Source organism: Myotis myotis, unplaced genomic scaffold (genome assembly GCF_014108235.1).
Source record: "Myotis myotis isolate mMyoMyo1 unplaced genomic scaffold, mMyoMyo1.p scaffold_m19_p_7, whole genome shotgun sequence".
In the NCBI taxonomy this organism is placed as follows: domain Eukaryota; kingdom Metazoa; phylum Chordata; class Mammalia; order Chiroptera; family Vespertilionidae; genus Myotis; species Myotis myotis.
In genome coordinates, this window is record NW_023416379.1 from 91,442,079 (window position 1) to 91,461,668 (window position 19,590).

The window sequence follows — 19,590 nt, forward strand, 5'->3', positions numbered from 1 at the left end:
GAGACGGTCCTAAAGGCTTCCCAGCTTCCAAAGGTGTTCCTCCCAAACCCCTGACTCATCTCCGCACCAGCTGTGGGTGGCGTTTGCAGTTTTTACTGAGTCGTTTGGTGTAGTGGTCACATGGTGACAGCAGAAGGGGCAACATGGGCCCAGCTGAAGCGCCAGGCCCTGTCTCTTCCGTTCACTTCTGCCCAGCGCCGGGGTCTGGCGACAGGCAGAACTTACAAATGGGCGGTCCTGGCCTAGACCCTGGACTTGCTTCCATCTGCTGGAGTTTGAATGCCAGGGGTGGACTGGCCTGTTTCCTCCGTGTTTCTTGCCCTTGCTCTGGCCTTGTGGGCTGGTGACTTTGGTCATGTCCTCACAGGTGTGGGCAGGTCACCCCCAGGGAAGGCCCTGGGGTGCTTTTGCAGGACTGGTGTTCCCCAGTGGCCTAGTCACAGTTGGCTGGAGAGCAGTTTATTATGGATCCTTGTTCCCCAAGAAGACAGGCCTCAGTGGGTGTCCTGACTCACTTGAGATGCTAACTGTAGCAGGGAAGGGGAGCATGTGGCCGGGTGAGGGCCCCCTTCCCCCTCCGCGGCATCATTTCTTTAGAGAAGGCAGGTCCTTTGGGGGTGAGTCTGCCTCAGGCATGTGTCTTTCTCCAGCCCAGTGTTGGTTTCCCACAGCACTGGCCCCGGTTTGGGATACCTTCTCCTCCTGTCTCCCACATCCAAACCTGCCTTGCACTGCTTACTTCTCATGGTCCCCAGATGTAGTGCCACTTGCACCTGTGGAATCCTGTGCTGTGCTGGCCCTGAGGGCCCCTTCCTCCCTGACGGGGAGAGGCCGCCTGGAGCTGGAGCGGGCCTGGTGGGCTGGCAGGACCTTGAGGAGAGCCCGCTGTTCCAGGTAACACCCTGGGATCCTGAATTTCGGGGTCTCGCCATTTCCCAGGCTCTCTTCCACACCCAGAAATGCCTAGAAAACACCTGTTGAGACTCTATTGGTAATTGAGCAGAGCCCAGGTTTTACCTCTGACGTCTACAGCAAGTTTTCACTTCAATATTCAGATGCGTGTGTGTGTGTGTGTGTATTAAATGTTCCCTTTGCTCCCTGGGCCCTCTGAGCACCTGGCACGTTCCCTGGCAGTCCAGGAAATAGAGTGGCAAGGTCCCCATCTGAGAGGAGGTAGGTTGTGTTGGGGCAGGAGGGAAGCTGAGCTGTGGGCAGAAGGAGGGGCGACCGATCCGGAATGCTGTGGGAGCCAGTCACCATCCCCCCTCCAGGGACACTCAATTCTGATGGACAGAGCTGGGAAGCCTGTGACCGGGACCCCCTGTGGTAAAGCCTGAGGTGCAGTGGACGCCTGTGCTGGGCCCCTGCAGTGGTCACTGCTGCTGGGCCAGCCCCCAGGAGCCCTGCAGCAGAGCACTGGCGCCGGCCCCTCCCACCCTCTGCACATGCCCTCTATCCGCACGAGCTTCCAAAGAGGCCCCTGCCCCTGGCCTGGGGTAGGTTCTCTCATGTGACAGTCTTCCTGAGGGTGTTCTTCGAGGAGGCAGGCACAGTCCATTCAAAACTAGGAAAGATGGGTTTGGGCTGCCATAGTTCCGCTCTGCCCAGAGGCTACCACAGCTGAGCACCTCATGGGACCCAGGAGGCAGCATGAGAAAACACCCTCTGGAATAAGTTGGATCAACATCTGAAAATCAATGTACTACACTCTTATCCACAAAACAAGGGACAAAAGCCAAAGGATCATTTCAGTAGACACAAAAAGTATGTGGCAGAATTCACACCCTTCATGATAAAAACATCCAAAAACTGAAGAATAGAGAACTTCCTCACCCTAGTTAATGATGTATCCTGATAAGTAGAAAACCCCACAAATAACACGGAATGGGGAGAGACCTAATGTTTTCCCCCAAAGATCATGACGAAGAAAGGGATGTCTGCTCTTGCCACTGCTCAGTGCACTGGAGGGACTAGCCAGGGCAATAGGGCAAGGAAAAAGGATCAGGACGGAAGAAGAAAAACTGTAGATGACATGATCTTGTATATAAAAAATCCTAAGGCCCTGGCCTGTGTGGCTCAGTAGTTGAGCCTTGTCCCATGTACTAAGAGTTTGCTGGTTGGGTTCCCAGTCAGGACACATGCCCTGGTTGCGGGCTTGATGCCCAGTAAGGGGCGTGCAGGAAGCAGCCAATCAATGTTTCTCATCAATGTTTCTCTCTCTCTCCTTCTCCTTCCTCTCTCTGAAATCAATAAAAACATATATATTTTTTAAATACTAAGGAATCCACTAAAAATGCTTCTATAATAAGTGAATTCAGCAAAGGCATAGGATTCAAGATCAATTGTATTTCTATACACTTGCAATTGGACAAAGTAGAAATGAAGAATTTTACTTACAATAGCATCAGAAGTAACAAAGTACTTGTGAACAAATTTAACAAAAGAATTGAAAAACTTACACTTTGAAAACTATAAAACATTGTTGAAAGAAATTAAAGAAGAACTAAATGAATGGAAAGACATCCCATGCTCATGGATTGGAAGACCTATCATAGTTAAGATGGCAGATTACACACATCCTGTTAATATCTCAACTGACTTCTTTGCAGAAATTTGAGAAGCTGGTCCTAAAATTAAAGGGGCTTAGAATAGACTAAACAATCTTGGAAAAAGACAAAGTTGGAGGACTTGCTCTCCCTAATTACAAAACTTACTACAAAGCTACAGTAGTCAATGTGGTGTGGTACTGGCATAAAGATAGACATGTAGACCAATGGAAGAAGATTAAGAATTCAGAAATAAACATTCAACTTTATGAGCAACTGATTTTTGATAGAGTAATGATAATTAGATGGGGGAGAATAATCTTCAACAAAAGATGCTGGAATAACTGGACATGTACATACATAAGAATGAAGTTGGATTCCCATTTCATACCACATACAAAGATGAACTAAAAACGTATCAAATATTTAAACATATAAAACTGTTAGAAGAAAACAGGGATAAGTCTTTGTGACCTAGGATTAGGCACTGGTTTCTTAGCTATAACATCAAAAAGCACAAACAACAAATAAAGTGATACATTGGGCATTATCAAAATTTTAAAATGTGTTCAAAGGATATCATCAACAAAACTTGAAAAGACAACCCACAGAATGAGAGAAAATGTTTGCAAATCATGTATCCGATAAGGGACTTGTGTCTAGAACATGGAGGGAATTCCTACAACTCAATAATGGAAAGAATACCGACCCCAGTTTTCTAAAATGGACGAAAGATCGAATAGACTTTCCAATAAGCACATGGGAAGACGCTCAGCATCATTAGTCATCGAGGAAATGAAAACCGAAACCACAGTGCGATACCGCTGCACACGCACTAGGATGCTGTGATAAAAGAGACAGATATTAACAAGTGTTGGTTAAGATGTGGAGAAATTAAAACTCTAACACATTGCTGGTACAAATGTAAAATTGTGCAGCTCCTTTGGAAAATAGTCTGGCAGTTCCTCAAAAAGTTAAACATAGCCTCACCCTGGCTGGTTTGGTTCAGTGGTTAGAATGTTGGCCCTAGAACCGAAGGGTCTCGGGTTCGCTTCCTGGTCATGGGCACATCCTAGATTGCAGTTTGCTCCCCACCCCTGGTCAGGGCTGTGTAGGAGGCAACCAATCAATGTGTCTCTCATGTCAATGTTCCCCCTTTTTCCCTTCCACTCTTCCTAAAAATCAATAGAAAAAATATCCTCGAGTTAGGATTAAAGAGTAATAATAATAATAATAAACATATCTTCACCTTAACCGGTTTGGCTCAGTGGATAGAGCATCGGCCTGCACACTGAAGAGTCCCAGGTACGATTCCGGTCAAGGGCATGTACCTTGGTTGCAGGCTCTATCCCCAGTGGGGGTTGTGCAGGAGGCAGCTGATCGATGTTTCTCTCTCATTGATGTTTCTAACTCTCTATCCCTCTCCCTTCCTCTCTGTACAAATCAATAAACTATATTAAAAACAAAAAAAAATATCCTCAAAATATTAAACATAGAACTGCCATGTGATCCAGCAATTCCACTTCTGGGAATATATCCAAAGGAAATGAAAACACTAACTTGAAAAGATATTTGCACCCCCATGTATATAGCAGCATTGTTCACAACTAGAGGCTAGGTCCCTGCAGGTCAGGCCAAGGGACCCCACCGATGCACAAATCCATGCATGGGGTCTCTAGTATGCATATAAGATATTTGGTTAATCTCTTCCTGCCCTCCCCACTTCCCTCTGAGATTCCATCAGTCTGTTCCATGTTTCCATGCCTTTGTGTTGAGCATCTGCCCCCTGGTGATCAGTGCATGTCATAGCGAATGGTCAAACGGTCACCTAGGCTTTTATATATAGAGACTAGAGGCCCGGTGCACAAACATTTGTGCACTCGGGGGGGGGGGGGAGGGAGCTCCCTCAGCCCGGCCTGTGCCCTCTCACAGTCTGGGACCCCTCGGGAGATAACGACCTGCTGGCTTAGGCCTGCTCCTGGGTGGCAGAGGGCAGGCCCAATTCCTAGGTGCAGCCCCTGGTCGGGCTCAGAGCAGGGCTGATTGGGGAGTTGGGGTGCCGCCCCCTGTCATGCACAGAGCAGGGCAGATCGGGAGGTTGCGATGCCACCCTCAGTCATGCTCAGGGTAGGGCCGATTGGGGGGTTGGGGCACTGCCCCCTGTTACTCACAGAGCAGGGCCCATCAGGGTTGGGGAGCTCCCCCCTGTCACTCACAGAGTAGGGCTGTTAGGGGAGTTGGGGCACCGTCCCCTGTCACACACAGAGCAGGGCAGATCAGGGGGTTGGGGCGCTGCACCCTGTCACACTCAGGGCAGAGCCAATGGGGAGGTTATGGCTCTACCCCATTGCACACAGAGCAGGGCCCATGGGGGACGGTTGGGGCGCCACCCGCTATCACCCACAGAGCAGGGCTGATCAGGGGGTTGGGGCACCACCACTGTCACACTCAGGGCAGGGCCGATGGGGAGGTTATGGCTCTACCCCGTCACACACAGAGCAGGGCCCGTGGGGGGGGCGGGTTGGGGTGCCGCACCCTGTCACACACAGAGCCGCAGGGCGATCAGGGGGTTGGGGCGCCTTCCCCTGTCACGAACAGAGCAGGGTGGATAGGGAGGTTGTTGCTCCGCCCCCTGTCACACACAGCCGCAGGGCGATCAGGGGGTTTGGGCGCTGCCCCCTGTCATGCTGATCCCAGTGCCAGGAGGCATATTACCCTTTTACTATATAGGATAGAGGCCTGGTGCACTGGTGGGGGCCGGCTGGTTTGCCCTGAAGGGTGTTCTGGATCAGGGTGGGGGTCCCCTTTGGGGTGCCTGGCCAGCCTGGATGAGGGGATGATGGCTGTTTGCAGCTGGTCACACACCCTTCAGTGTGGGGGTCCCCACTGGGGTGACTGGCCAGTCTGGGCGAGGGGCTGAGGGCTGTTTTCAGGCTGGCGGGTGACTGAAGCTCCCAACCGCGCCTTTTTTTCTTTTTTATTCTGGGCCAGCTTTAGCTCTGAGGCTTGGCTCCAGCTCTTAGGCCTCCGCTGCTGAAAGCAGGTATTTCGTTTGTTTGGGTTCTATAATCGAAACACTGTTTCAACTCCAGCTCTGAGATCCCGGCTGGCTGAAAGCAGGTTTCTGGGGTTTTGTTTACCTTCTATATTTGTAACAATGTTTCAAACTGAAAGCTCAGAGGCCGGCAGCGGCAGGCGGGGAACGTTGGAGTCCTCCGTCACTGAAGCAAGCAAGCTTCATGTTCGCTTCAAGCTGCCTGGCTGCTGGCCGCCATCTTGGCTGGCAGTTAATTTGCATATTGCCCTGATTAGCCAATGGGAAGGGTAGCGGAGGTATGGCTAATTACCATGTTTCTCTTTTATTAGATAGGATAGCCAACACATGGAAACAACCTGAGTGTACACCCATGGATGAAGGATAAGGGAGATTTGGTATATTTATACAATGGAATATTATTCAGCCATAAACATGAGGAAATCCTACCATTGGCAACATACATGGACCTTAAAGGCTAAGTGAAATGAGTCAGGGAAAGACAAATACTGTATGATCTCACTTATATGTGGAATCTTTAAAAAACCCAAACAGGAAAAGATGAGGCTTGTAGTGACCAGGCAGAGGGTTGGGGGAGGAGAAATTGGAGGAAGGTGGTCAAAAGGTGCAAACTTCCAGTTTTAAGGTAAGTACCAGAGATGTAATGTACAAGATGATGACTGTAGCTAACACTGCTGTAGGTAGGCATATAGGAAAATTATTAAGAGAGTGAACTGTAAGAATTCTCACAAGAAGAAAATTTTTTTCTTTCCTATTATAAGAGGGATGTTAGCTAAACCTATTGTGGTGATTACTTCACAATATATGTAAATCAAACCATCGTGCAGTATGCTTTAACCCTTTTTGGTCCAACGTCGAGGCTGAGGTCGACACCGCAAACTAGTTCAACATTCAATCCCGTCAATTAATTTGGTCCAGACTGTTTGAATTCCAAAAATAAAATTGGACCGCCAAGGTTTAAATTTATACAGAGATGTATGTCAATTATCCTATATAATAGAAGGGTAATATGCAAATAGACCAAACTGCAGAATAACAGAACAATCAATCGAAGCATAATATGCCAATGATATGGTAAGGCTGCTGACCACCAGGGGGCAGACAGTCAACTGGTCGACCAGTCGCTATGACATGCACTGACCACCAGGGGGCAGATGCTCCAACCAGTAGGCTAGCTTGCTTCTGGGGTCTGGCCAATCAGGACTGAGTGAGATAGGCTGGACACACCCTGGAGCCCTCCCTGGCCTGATCTCCCTGGCCTGATCGTGCACCAGTGGGGCCCTTCAGCCTGTCCTGTGCCCTCTCACAATCCAGGACCCCTCCTGGGATGTTGGAGGGCCTGTTTCAGCCTGATCCCGCAGGCCACTCCCCTTGGGAGGGCGCCAGACGCAGGGCTCATGGCTGGTGAGCGCTGCTATGGCAGCACGAGCTTCTCCAGATCGGGACTGATTGGGCACGAGCCCGCAGCAGGCACAGTGGGGCCAGGATGAGTGGGAGCGGCAGGTAGGAGCTGCAGGCGGTGTTGGACTGCAGGTTTTAGCCTGATCCCTACAGGCCTCCCAGAGGGACCCCACCACCCATGCATGAATTTGTGCACTGGGCCTCTAGTTTCTCAATAAAACTTGGCAGGGGCGGGGGGGGGGGGGTGGGAGTTAAACATAAGAGTTACCATATGATCCAGAGTTAACATATGATACCACTTTTAGGTATATATCCAAGAGAAATGAAAAATGTACAGGAATGTTTATAGCAGTATGATTATAATAGCCCCCAACTGGAAACAACTGAAGCGTCCACTACCTGATGGGTGGGTAAATAAGACGCATTTCATACAATGGAATTTTACTTGGTAATAAAAAAGGATGACGTACTGTACTGCTCTATTCTACACATGGAGGAATCCTGAAAACATTATGCTACGTGAAAAGGCCAGATCAAAAGGCCATGTGGCATATGATTCTGTTTATACAAAATGTCCAGAATAGGCAAGTCCATAGAGACAATAGATTAGTGGTGCATTAGGAGTGGGGGAAGGGGGCTTGGAGGGAAAGTGGACGTGATTGCCAACGGGTGTGGGGTTTCTTGTAGGGTGATAAATATATTCTAAAGTTGACCTTGGTGATGGCTGCACAACCCTGTGAATGCACTTAAAACCATTGAGTGGTACAATTGAAATGAGTGAATTTTATGTTATGTGAGTTATATCTTAATAGAGATACACTCTGGCATATTTTTATACTTATGTGAAAGGCAGGCATTTGTGGCCTGACTTGCATGCTTCCTGTTTAACTGTGGACACTGGCTTTGGCCTGGAGACAGTCGCTCTGCCCCTCACCGACACCAGCTTGGCATCCAGTCGCCCTCAGCCGCCTACTGTTGCTGGCCCTGCACACACACTTGCCCGCCTAGTATGGCTTTCCTGCCTCACTGCACTTCTGCACGATCTTGTTGTGCTCCCCGGGCAGTGTCTGGGACTCGGCCTTTCTCAGGACTCCTCCAACCACCAGGGCTTGGCATGAGCTCCCTTTCTGACCTTGTGTCCCAGAGGGGCTGGTAGCAGCCCCCCGAGAAGAGGTTGCATGGCACTCCTTGACCCCGGGCACAGAGCCCCACTTGGCCCCACTGGTGAATCCTGGAGCTGGAGAGTCAGCCCAGTGCCCTTGGCCCCTTACCCTCCTGCCAGCAACATGAAGATTTGAGGGGGTGCCGATATGAAAGAAAGGCAGGGTGCCCCAAAGGACAAAACGGAGTATTTGGGGGTAGAGGGGTGTGAAAGAACAGGTGCCACAGGTTGGTAGGGGAGGTGTTGAGCCTCCTCAGGGACACCTGCCCTCGCAAGCATGGAGACGATACTCTTACACAGGCTTTTATTAGGAGTCAGGGGCTGCTTCCCTCTCCTGGTCTCTGCCTGCCCCACCCATAACACCCCACCAGGTGGGGCTGGTCCATCTGCCCCTCACACCCACCCCACCCCCGCCAGCTACACAGCAAGTAGGAAGAGGAAGGCTCTCTGGGAGAACGCCTTCCTGGAAGAGGCAGTCAACCCAGACCAGGCAGGCGGGGATCTCCCCAGAATCCCCCCTCACCCCTGGACTGACATCAGAGGGGTCCAGGTCAGATATGCAGTCATCGGGCGGCAACCTGAGCTCACTGGCAGCCAGGCAAGATGTCTGGGTGAGGCGCATGCCCTGCAGCCTTCCCTTCCAGAGGGCTATCAGCCAAGAAGCATTCTATCTGGGGGGCTGGGGACAGGGTGGGGGAGATGGCAGAAGGGCAGCTGACCTCCTCAGCCTGGGAAGGCAGGAGGCACACCTGGGAATAGCCTGGGACTCAGATGCCTCCAGGAAGAAGCCAGGGGTCTGGGAAGGGCCAAGGGGTTCCTGGAGAGCCCCGAGATCTTCTGTCCCTAGAAGTTCATGGCCCCGGCCACGGGAACACTGCTCAGTCTGCATAGCTGAGGGGCGGGCCACCCCGGGGCAGGGGCACTCCTGGGACAGTGCCAGAAGCTGGGTTGGAGGTGGCTGCTGGGCCACAGAGCAGGACCTGCCTGGGAAGATGTGGCCTCTTACTTGGAGAAGGAGGATCCAGAGCAGGCATGAGGCCAGGTCCCCGCACCAGGCCTCGCCTTTGAGTAGTGACCTCTCAGAAGATTCCAGCCAACACCAGGGGAGGCAGTAGCAACAGAGCCAGCAGAGGGCCCCAGATGTGACCAGGGCCCGAGCTCAGCCCTGAATGGACTTCAGGCCCTTCAGGGTCCTCTGCACCTAGAGGAAGGGAAAAGGTTTGCCTCGGCCTGGAGGCCGCTCTGCCTGACCTCCTACCCACCCCACCACGCATGCAGGTGGGGCCCAGCAGCCAGGAGGCAGCTCCTATTCGGAGGGGACATGTCCCTCCTGGTGACAATCTGGACTCCGGAAGGAAGGTAGGATGGACACTACAGGCCTTACCTGGCAAGGACGACCGCAGGGCCAGGGTTCGCCCGCCCAGGGCATTAGCTGTGGCAGATGTATTGGGAAAGTTGGGCAGGGACTTGGAGAAGATGTGCCCGCTGTGTTCCCGCGTGGCCTGCCGCTCATCTGGCTCCTCCTGGGCTGGAAAAGCTGAGGCCAAGACCTCGCTGGACGAAGGCAACTTGGCCTCAGCCTTGCCCTCCTCCTGGGAGTGGGGTGGCAGCCCTTGTGTCCCTGTCGGGGACACCTGGAGGTGCAGAGACTTCTCTGGGCTCTTGGAGGGCGTGCTTGTCTTGCTGGCCTCTTGGTCTATCCCTTTTGGGATGGGATCATGGGTCGCTCTGGGGGAGGTAGCTCTTCCCTCACCCACGGAGAGCGGGCTGTGAGTTTCCAAAAACGAAGGGAACTCAGTTGGGAAGGACGGTGGAGCCTCAGTTGTCGTGGAGGATGGGCCTTCCGTTGCTAAGGAAGATGGGGCCTTGGTCTCTACAGTAGGTAGAGCCGTGGTTGCCAGGGAGCCTGAGACCTCTGTTACCAAGAAGGATGGAGTTTCTGTTGCCAGGGAAGAGGAGATCCCCCCTTTCCTTGAGCCTGAGGTTTCAGTTGCCAGGGAAGGTGGGGCCTCTACATCTTCCAGGTGAGGCACCTCCTGACCCTCCTCTGGGAAGCTCATGGGTTCTGCTAAGAGAGACAAGGCCTGGCATTAGTGCTCCAAGCGGGACCCGTATTCCTTTGATAATAAATTCTACTTCACAGTTGCTCTTCCACCACCTCCTTGTCCAAGACTTCCTCTCTCTGCACTCGCCTTTCCAGTTTTCAGCTGGATCCCAGCTCCTAACACGCCCACCGATCACCCCGCCCACCTGGCTTTTCCCATCTGCCCCCCTCCCCTTCCTTATGGGGCGTTACCCTCTGCTGCAAGGGTTGAAATCCATTCACTTGGAATGAGAAGGCGTCAAAATGGCTGTGCAAGGAGGGCAAAACGGGCTTGGGAACCTGGGTGGGGTGGGCCTGCGAGGGCCCCTGGAGGTCGTGTCCCGCTGGGCCCCTCCCCAGTCCAGGCACTGCTCAGAGCTCCACCTTCCCTCTCCCTCCCCACCCCATCCCGGACTCACCACAGAGGGAATTCTCACAGCGGTACCCCGGGAAACATTGGGAACACGGAGTCCCCTCCTCGTAGGGCCTCCTCCCCCTCACGTTCCCCCTGCAGGAGGCGAGGAGGATGCTGGGGGTTGGGGGTCCCTCGCAACCCTAGCCCTTAAACACACACCTAGACCGGAAGTGCCCCAACCCATTGGCTGGATCAATGAGAGCAGACTTACAGGTGCCCTCACAGCTCCCCCAGGGGCAGATAGGGCCTGGGCTCCAGATACCCCCACCCACCTCCTTAGACTGCGTCCAACCCAGCCTTCCGATTGGCCCTGTCCACCCGAACGGCTCCCTGGGACTCACGGGGGCTCATAGTTGCAAACCAGTAAATGGACATTGGTCTCCTCAACGCCCTGGAGCTTCTCACAGAAGTGGGAGCCACAGCCAATCCTGTCTGTCATGGCCCAGACCACCTGAAGGAGGGCAAAACCAGCAGTTTAGCGTGGACGGAGCGGCCCCTGGCTGGTGCCTCTCTGACCAGCCTCTGCAGGTGGGGAGAGGAGCAACCCTGCAGCCAGTAAGATCCAGGCCCCTGATGACATGCAGCTTAAGGACAAATCTCTGAGCACGGGGCCAGGGTAGGGTGGGGTGGTGGGCTTGTCCTGAACAGACGACTCCCCTGCCAGCCACTGTCTCACCAGGCCTCTCTCCCTCTGAAAACCACCCCTTTGGATATGCCCCCGTGAATGCTTCCTGCGGGCTGTTCCCAGGGGCTCTTGCTTTTTAACAAGGGGTCTATCCAAAGGAATTCATTTCTAATGGGAGAATCTTATCTCAGCAACAAGCAAACTCCAAGGAAAGAAACAGGAGAAGCCACCTGGGAAGTGGGACTTGTCCACATCACAAGGAAACAGGGGCCTGCCGTCTCTGAGTACGGGCCTCCTGGCTGCTGGGAGTCAAAACAGTCTTCCTGCACCACCGTGGGCGGAGCCCGGTAGCTCCCCTCGCTATGTCTCAGCCTCGTCTGCCCAGGAGCCTCGCAAACTGGCCGGTTTTTGCTGTGAGTTCTGGCTCTGCCTGTGGATTCTGCACAGTCCCCCTCCCCCCGCCCCAGGACGGGGGTCTTTGCTTAAATCAGCTGAAGGTCCCCCAGGTACCACTGCTGAGCATCTCCCAGGCAGAAATGAGCAAGTGCACGTGCACTCAGCCCCGGAGAACGCTGGGGTGAGGCGGGGCAGCCCCACTCGTGCTGGGCACTGACAGCAATCCCTGTGGAGGATGGGGTGGGGGGAGAGGTGGCAGGGTACAGAGGAGGGCTGCTGCACCCTCATGACTTCCTGATCTAGGCGGGTGATGTTGGGATTTCCTGCCCTAAAGATTAGCACTAAAAATACCCCTCAAACGAGGCACTGGAAAATGGAATTGGTGGATATGGGTGGGAAGAGGTTGGTTTATTTTTGTCTTTAAAAAAAAAAACTTGTCTTTGTGTTATTGTTGAACAACAAATAAGCATTGGGAGGAGGAAAAGAGAATTCAGGAACCTGATGTTATCCCCCCAACACACACCCTGACACCTCTTATCTGCAAACTCAAACTTTCAAAATGCAGTGAGAATCCATAAGCCAAAGTGACTGCGAGAGGCAGGGACAAGCTCTCAGAGGGCCCCGAAACCTTCCCTCCACGACAATTTGCTCTTCCTTACGTAGTTTTTAAAAGCAAACGAAAATTTAAACAACAAAATTATCTATTCGCTTTATTTGTCACTGGCAGATTAGAAGCAGCGACTTAGACACCATGAGACGTGACAACAGAGGGGCCGTGAGCGAGAAGGCAGAGGTGGGGGTCCTTGCTGCCGGGGCAAAGCGGTGCCCTAAGCCCGAGGACTGGCTGCTTCGAGCTTGGTCGGGCGCCTGTGCCGCAACTACCGGGCAGAAATGGCTCGGAGACACCCAGCCTCCGGGAGGCCAGGGGCGGCCTCGTTTTCAGATTGTGGTTTTTATGAACTGAACATGGCTTAGTGGGTTTGAGAAGCAGACTTTGTCAGGTCTAGATGGTCATTAATAACTGGGGAAGGACAACTTTTATGAAGGGTCTAACGGGGCTTAGAGTGTGGACTAAGGCACTTGTGGGAGTGGGGGTAGGGGGTGATGGGACAGGTGGCCCCGCCCTGCCCACTGCCCACGAGGCCCCGCCCATCCCCATCGCCCATCCCCATCGCCCATCCCCATCGCCCGTCGCCCGGCCCGCCCTCCCGCCGACCTTCGGCCTCACACCTGCGTGTAGTGGCCGCACATCTGGCCCGGCTCGCAGGCGGCAGTGCTGAAGTTGTAGTACTCGCGCTCCACGTGCCACTGCTCCACCGCCAGCGGCACGTCCATGCCCTCGTCCGTGATGGCGAACAGGTTCTCCCCGCGCCGCCCGCGCTCCTTGTTGTGGCCCCACACGCACTGCTGAGCGTAGGCCTTGGCGAAGGCGGCCAGCTCCGCGTCCCACCGCTGCAGCAAGGAAGGCGAGGACACCTGGGCTCAGTGAAGGCGAAGGGGACCCGGGGGGCGAGGGGAGGATGCCCAGATGCCAGGAGGAGGAGAAGGTGGGGTTCCCCGGGGCCCATGGAGACCGGAGACCCTCCCCTCCTTGCTGGGTGAGTCTTGGCTGGGATCTGGCCCAGGTCTCGCTCCTGGTGGCTTCTGTGGGGGGTGAGTGCCACCACCGGTGGTGGGGTTGGCTGCACTTGGGGCCATTCACCAGCTGTGTGACTTCGGACCGATTGCCTAGTCTTTCTGAATTCTCACAGGGTGTTGGGAACAGGAAATGAGATCAGGTTTGGGACAGTGTTCTTATGGATTAATATGAATATCCCAAGTGAAACTTGGCAGCGAGGCCCCTGCCCACCTCCCAGGGCTGCCTGAGCTGCTCCGAGGACCACACATGTCCAGTGTGGAGTGACGCTCACCGAGAGCCCCAGTGGCCAAAGCATGTCCCCTCCCAAAGGCAGAGTTCTCCACGGGGGACCGCGTGTGACAGCAGGCGGACAGCACTTAGGTGAGGGGGCCTCTGAGGTTGTGTGTCCCCTGCTGGGGGCACCCCTCAGAGTGGGTGGGAAGAGGGACTAACAAGGCATCTGACCAAAGGGCTGAGGAGGGAGGCCTGGATCCCATTAAACTTGGTTCTGGCTTCTCCTGGAAACCATTGCCTGGCCGCAACTCTTGCTCCACCCTCCGGGGGCCCATCCAGCTGTGGGAGCCAGGCAGCCATAAAGCACAAGAGCTGGGGCGGCTCTAAGGAGAGGGGCCTGTGTCCACACCCACTGCCCATGCTCACACGGTTCTCCGTAGCCGCTGCCGGGGGCATGGATGGGAGCACTGGGCTGGGACAGCCCGGCTGGGTGACTTTGGGTGAATCCCTTTCCCTCTCTGGGACTTTTTGTCTCAAATCACTGGTCCCTGCGGTCCTCCCAAACTCTGGCCGTAGTGGGAGGTGGGGAGTGGTAAAGGGGCAGGGTGCTGGGGCCAAGGACCAGGGCACGGGGATGGCCTGCTGGACCGCAGGCTAGACTGTAAGCTCCTTCAGGTGGGGCAGGGACGCACCCCCACCGCCGGCACAGGGCCGGCACAGCAGGGGTCTGTCAACCACTGACGACCGAGACAGGGCCCTGCTTAAGGCAATCTCTGCTGCGGAGCTCACTCGTTTCCATTCTGACTAGATGCCTGGAGTCCCACCATTAGAGTCACTGCTCTGGGACTTAAGGCTTCTCAGCGGTCCAGAGATCCCTGGGGAGTTTTAGGAGTCACAGCACCCGCTCCCATTGGCCACATGGTCATCGTGTGAAAACAAGTCCATTCATCTACTCACTCACTCACTCAGTCAACAGTCCTGGGCACCGTGCCAGCCCTGAGGCAACAACAAGGACCAAGAAGCCCAAATTCACATCATCATAAGCCATCAATTGGCCCGCCATGTGGTGAACGACAGATACGCAAGGGGTAGTACGAGGCACCAAAGAGGGCCATTTAGCCCGACCTGAATGCAGGGAAGGAGACAGTAGCCAAGAGTTCTCAGGTGAGGCTTGGCCTGTGGAGAGGGTGACCCGAGAGAAAGGCGGGGCGTGAGCAGAGGCGTGGAGGGAGGAGCAGTGCTCTGGGGAAAGACAAGCAGTTCGGTGACTGGAGGAGAACGTGGGCAGGAGCGGAGGCTGGAGGCAGAGGGGGGCCAGGCACACAGAGGGCCTTCTCGGGGCTGGAGCCTTGTCCTGGGCTCTCGCAGCCAGTGCACGGCTTCCAGGGGGGTCAGGCCTGTGTGCTGGGCCGTCCATTCTGCCAGTGCAGCCCGAGCCTGGGAAGCAGGGAGAGGCTTAGTCCTGGGAGAACTGGAAGGCTGAGTCAGATTGTGCCAGAGAGATGGGGAGGAGGTAGGAAAACGGAACCTTCTGGTGGTAACGATGTGGAGGCTGAGGGAGAGAGAAGAGTCCACAGGAACCCCACTCGCCTCACCCCCGAGCATTCCCTTTTGTTCATCAAACACTTACTGAGAACTTACTCATTGCCAGGCACTGTTCTAAGTGCCTTCCACATATTTATTCATTTAATCCTTACAACCACGCTACAAGGGGACTGTTCTGTTATCATCCCCAATTCACAGATGAGGAGGTTTGAGGCACAGAGAGGCTTAGTAACTTGGCTGAGGCCACACAGCTAATAAATGGCAAAGTGAAAATTTGAGCCTGGCTGGCATGGCTCAGTGGCTGAGCATCGACCTATGAACCAGGAGGTCCTCATTCAATTCCTGGTCGGGGCTCATGCCTGGGTAGCAGGCTCCATCTTTCATTGTGGGGCGTGCAGGAGCCAGCCGATCAACGATTCTCTCTCATCATTGATGTTTCTCTCTCTCTCTCTCTCTCCTTTCTTCTCTGAAATCAATAAAAATATATTACACACGCAAAAAAAAGCCTTGAACCCAGGCCTTCTGGCTCCAGAGTCTCTGCATTTACCACTGCAGAGTTGCACCTGAGCCGTGTGCCCCCCAGTGCCCAGCTGCTTCCAGGAATGTTGCCCCACTGAGGCCCATCTCTGCAGGCAAAGCAGCTCCCAGCCTGTGTAGGCCCAGCCTCAGCCAGCAAGGCTGGGGGCATTAAGGTTCTGCAGATGGGGAAACTGGGACCTAACAATGAATTCTGGGGCTCAGGCAGAGTTGTTGGCAGAGCTGGTACCAGGCTCCTGGTTTGTGTCCGCAGCCTCTGGTGGCCCCGGCCAACAGGGCCTGAATGGCGGTGCTGTGTGTGTCTGTAGAGCCCCCCAAGATCTTTCTCCTGTGTCCTCCTGTCTGGCCCGCTGGGCAGGGTTGCCAGCCCCTCGTGATAGATCAGGAAACAGGCCTTTGACGGTAAAGGGGCCGCCAGAGTCACTTCGCCAGACTGGATTCGACTGTTAAAACGCCGGTCTCGGACCCCCAGGCTTGCTGCTGTGGTCCCCAGAGTGACCTTGCTCTCGGGGGCCAGTTATGGCTCCTTGGACACTGCCCATCAACCTGCCAGGCTGCCTGAGGGTGGCTGGAGGGGGTGGCCAGTCCAGGCCTCAGGGAGAGCAGGAAGGAGTGAGTTTCTCACTTCATCTCTTCTAATCCTGACGGTGCACATCCTGCCCTAACTGCCATCAGCTAACCCTCCCTCTGTGACAGGGTAACCACCCCCTGAATGGCTCTGTCTTCTGCAGGCTGTCCATGGATGTTTACTCCATCAGCACGTGTTGCCACCTGTATATAACAGTATTTTTTACATTTTCAAACTTCATGTAACTATATCCTAATATATATGTGTTTGAGATTTCTTTCTTTCTTTTTGTTAATCCTCACCGGAGGACATTTTTCCATTGATTTTTAAAGAGAGTGGAAGGGAGAGGGAGAGACAGAGAGAGAGAGAGAAACATCGATGAGAGAGAGACTTATCGACTGGTTGCCTCCCGCACGCGTCCCGACTGGGGCTGGGGATCAAGCCTGCCACTCAGGGATGTGCCCTGGACCGGAATTGAACCCGAGACCCTTCAGTCTATGGGCCAACACTCTAACCACTGAGCAACACTGGCTAGGGCTGAGGTTTCATTTTCACCCCAACTCAAAATTCCATCTGCGAGACTCAGGCCATATTGATACACGTGTGACTCCAGTTATAGCCTCGCTTCACAGAAGAGGAACTGAGGGTCCTTCCTAGGTTAAGGGACTCGCCCAAAGCCTTGGGTCGTGCAAGTGGCCGACAGAGTCCTCCCCGCCTACTTCCCGTGCTAGCCCACCTCAGCGCCGTGCTCCTGCCGCCCTGCTTCCTCTCCTCCCCTCCTTGAAAGATTGTTGTCACCAAGGTGTCCCCACCCCCACCCCAGCGACACATGCATCTTAGGAAGTGCTGGGAAAGGGCCACTGGAGGGGAGCTGGGGCGCCCAGGCCCGGCTCTGTCGGCTGGTGACCTGCCAGCCCCTGACGGCCCACCCTGTCCCCTAAGCCGGCTTCCTCGTCGCTATAATGGGGCTGCCATGGGGCCTGTGAGTCATATAATTTCAGAGACTCTGTCACTGGCAGGAGAGGTGAGCCTCTGAGACAGCTTTGGCTACGGGATGGGAGGGATTGGTGGGGGCCCTGGCCCGGCACCCCTTCAGTCCTGGCAGGTGGGCGCCTCTGACCACACTCACCATTTGCAGCATGTTGGCGGCGGGTGGGGATGCCTGGGCCCGGTAGAGGTTGTGCAGGTCCACCATCGTGCGTCTCTCCTCATCACTGAGGGCTCCGGCGGGCCCCGGGGTGGCCCCCAGCAAGAGCAGCGGCGGCAGCAGCAGCGCCAGGAGACTGCGGGAGCTGTGCATGGTGGCCAGCCCTCTCTGCCTCTGCTGTCCAGGGGTCTGGCAGCTGGATTTAAAGTCCCTCCCACACAAGCACCACCCTGGCTGGGGCGGCGGGAGGGGCTGTCTGGAGGCCCAGCCGGCTCACACAATGTCTCGGGGAGGGCTGGGTGCTTGGGTCCCGACCAGGGCTGGGTTCACTCCCAGGATGGAACTCCCCTCGGAGTCCTGGGCAAACGCCTCCCTTCTCTCAGTAACGGGGCTCAGGCCAAGCACCCTGGGAGTGCCACAGCCCATCCCTCCTGGTGGACAGGTCCTCCCGGGCCCCCAGCACAGCACCCTCTGCAGAGGTCACACCCACGGGTGCTGAGGACAGAGCGGAGGAAGGGAGCCCGCACAGACACCCCAGAGGACTGGACGAGAAGAGGAAGGCACAGGTGGCGTTGGAAGGATGGAGGAAGACAAGGTGTGTTTGGTAAAGGTTGAGCCAAACTAAGTCTGAATCTTGGTTCTGCAGCTTTGCTAGCTGTGTTTTTGGCAACTTCCTGAACTGAATCAATGACAGTAATCATACCTGCCTCGCAGGGCTGGCAGCAGGGTTAAATGAGATCGAATACGCGTAAAGCACCCAGTGCGGTATCTGGCACGTAGTAGGCCCTCCGTAACAGTAGACAACCACCACCCGCACGGCAGGAGCCTGGCCGGCTCCCAGCCCCAGGGGGAGGCAGACGCTTGCTTACTGGCGGAGGGACTGGCTGCGTCCCTCTCCAGCTGGGTCCTGTCGCAGGGCTTGTCTGTGGATAGGATGCCAGCTCCCATGTGCTCTCTGAGAACGCTGGTGCTTGAGGTGCGCCTTTGGAAGTGGGGTGCTGGGGTTACTCCTGCTCGGAATATGTAGAAAATAGAATATGTTCATTTTTCAAATCCAGAGAGCAGAAACGCAGTGGGGTGATGAGCTGATGAGCAGGGGCTCTGAGGGGAGGGTATTGGAGGGAAGGAGGCCCCGTGGGCAAACGCTTGGACGAGGCGACCATGCAGGGCGGGGCTGAGGTCTTGGCCTTCATGAGGCAGGCAGCTGGAACCAGTGCTGTGGAGCTCAGCTGGGATCCGCGAAGCCTGCACGCTCAGTGAATGGGGACCAGGAAGAAGTCTGTTTACTGGCTTTGGAAGATGCAATAAAACCTGTCACTGCTCAGGTCTCTGAGTAAAAACAAAAGCAAAAACAAAATCATATGATTCAACCACAAAAAGACGATTAGAACTAATTAAAAAGTTCAGCAAAGTCTCATAATACAAAACCAACCCACAAAAGAAGTTGTGTTTCTATACACAGCAATGAACACTCCAAAAAGAAAATTAAGAAAATAGTTCCAGCCCTGGCCGGATAGCTCAGCTGGTTAGAGCGTCGTCCTGATACACCAAGTTTGTGGGTTTGATCCCCGGGTCAGGGCACAACTAAAGAACACATAAGTAAGTGAAACAACAAATCAATGTTTCTCTTTCTTATTCTCCCTCTCTCTAAAAATCAATTTTAAAAAGCAATTGGAAGTTTGAAGAAATATATTATTTTTAAAAAAGAAAATGATTTCATTTTTAATAGCAATAAAAAGAGTGAAATACTTAGGCATAAACTTAACTAAGGAGGCAAAAGACTCCTACATGAAAAACTACAAAGACATGACCGACTGGTGTGGCTCAGCAGTTAAGCGTCAACCCATGAGCCAAGAGGTCACTGGTTCAATTCCCGGTCAGGACACATGCCTGGGTTGCAGCTTTAGCCACAGTAGGGGCGTGTAAGAGGCAGCCGATGGGCGATGTTTCTCTCTCATTGATGTTTCTATCTCTATCCCTCTCCCTTTCTCTCTCTCTCTCTCTCTCTCTCTCTCTCTCTCTCTCTCTCTCTCTCTGTTTCTCTCCCCCTCTCTTTCACTCTCTCTAAAAATCAATGGAAAAAATATCCTCAGGGGAGGATTAACAACAACAAAAAAGGTTCTCGATATGGATGGTGGTGATGATTGCACAACAATGTGAATGGATTTAATGCCACTGAACTGTTCACAGAAGATGGTTAAAATATTAAACTTTATGTTTTGTACATTTTACAGCAACACTAATAATAACTTGGGGAT

The 19,590-nt window shown here is 54.0% G+C and overlaps 1 protein-coding gene across 2 annotated transcripts; it reads right to left on the minus strand.

Moving 5' to 3' along the window:
- Window positions 1–8,454: 8,454 nt before the first annotated feature.
- On the minus strand, window positions 8,455–18,375 carry PI16 (peptidase inhibitor 16). Of its 2 annotated transcripts, none has more exons than XM_036317654.1 (6): window positions 17,315–18,375; window positions 12,914–13,135; window positions 11,004–11,113; window positions 10,667–10,755; window positions 9,549–10,229; window positions 8,455–9,365 (listed from the first exon to the last, which is right to left on the minus strand). In XM_036317654.1, exons 1-6 carry the CDS (start codon window positions 17,483–17,485, stop codon window positions 9,244–9,246), a joined length of 1,395 nt encoding a protein of 464 aa, XP_036173547.1. In that variant the 5' UTR covers window positions 17,486–18,375; the 3' UTR covers window positions 8,455–9,243. The 2 variants fall into 2 exon arrangements, with proteins under 2 accessions (XP_036173547.1, XP_036173546.1); XM_036317653.1 differs by having other exon boundaries at window positions 9,549–10,232; window positions 17,315–18,373.
- Window positions 18,376–19,590: the final 1,215 nt, after the last annotated feature.

Coding starts and splice junctions, on each gene's coding strand:
- PI16 (XM_036317653.1), bottom strand. CDS start 17,485: ATGCACAGCTCCCGCAGTCTCCTGGCGCTGCTGCTGCCGCCGCTGCTC. Junction 13,136..17,314: donor CCGCCAACATGCTGCAAATG/GTGAGTGTGGTC, acceptor TCCTTGCTGCAG/CGGTGGGACGCGGAGCTGGC. Junction 11,114..12,913: donor TGTGCGGCCACTACACGCAG/GTGTGAGGCCGA, acceptor GCCCTCCTTCAG/GTGGTCTGGGCCATGACAGA.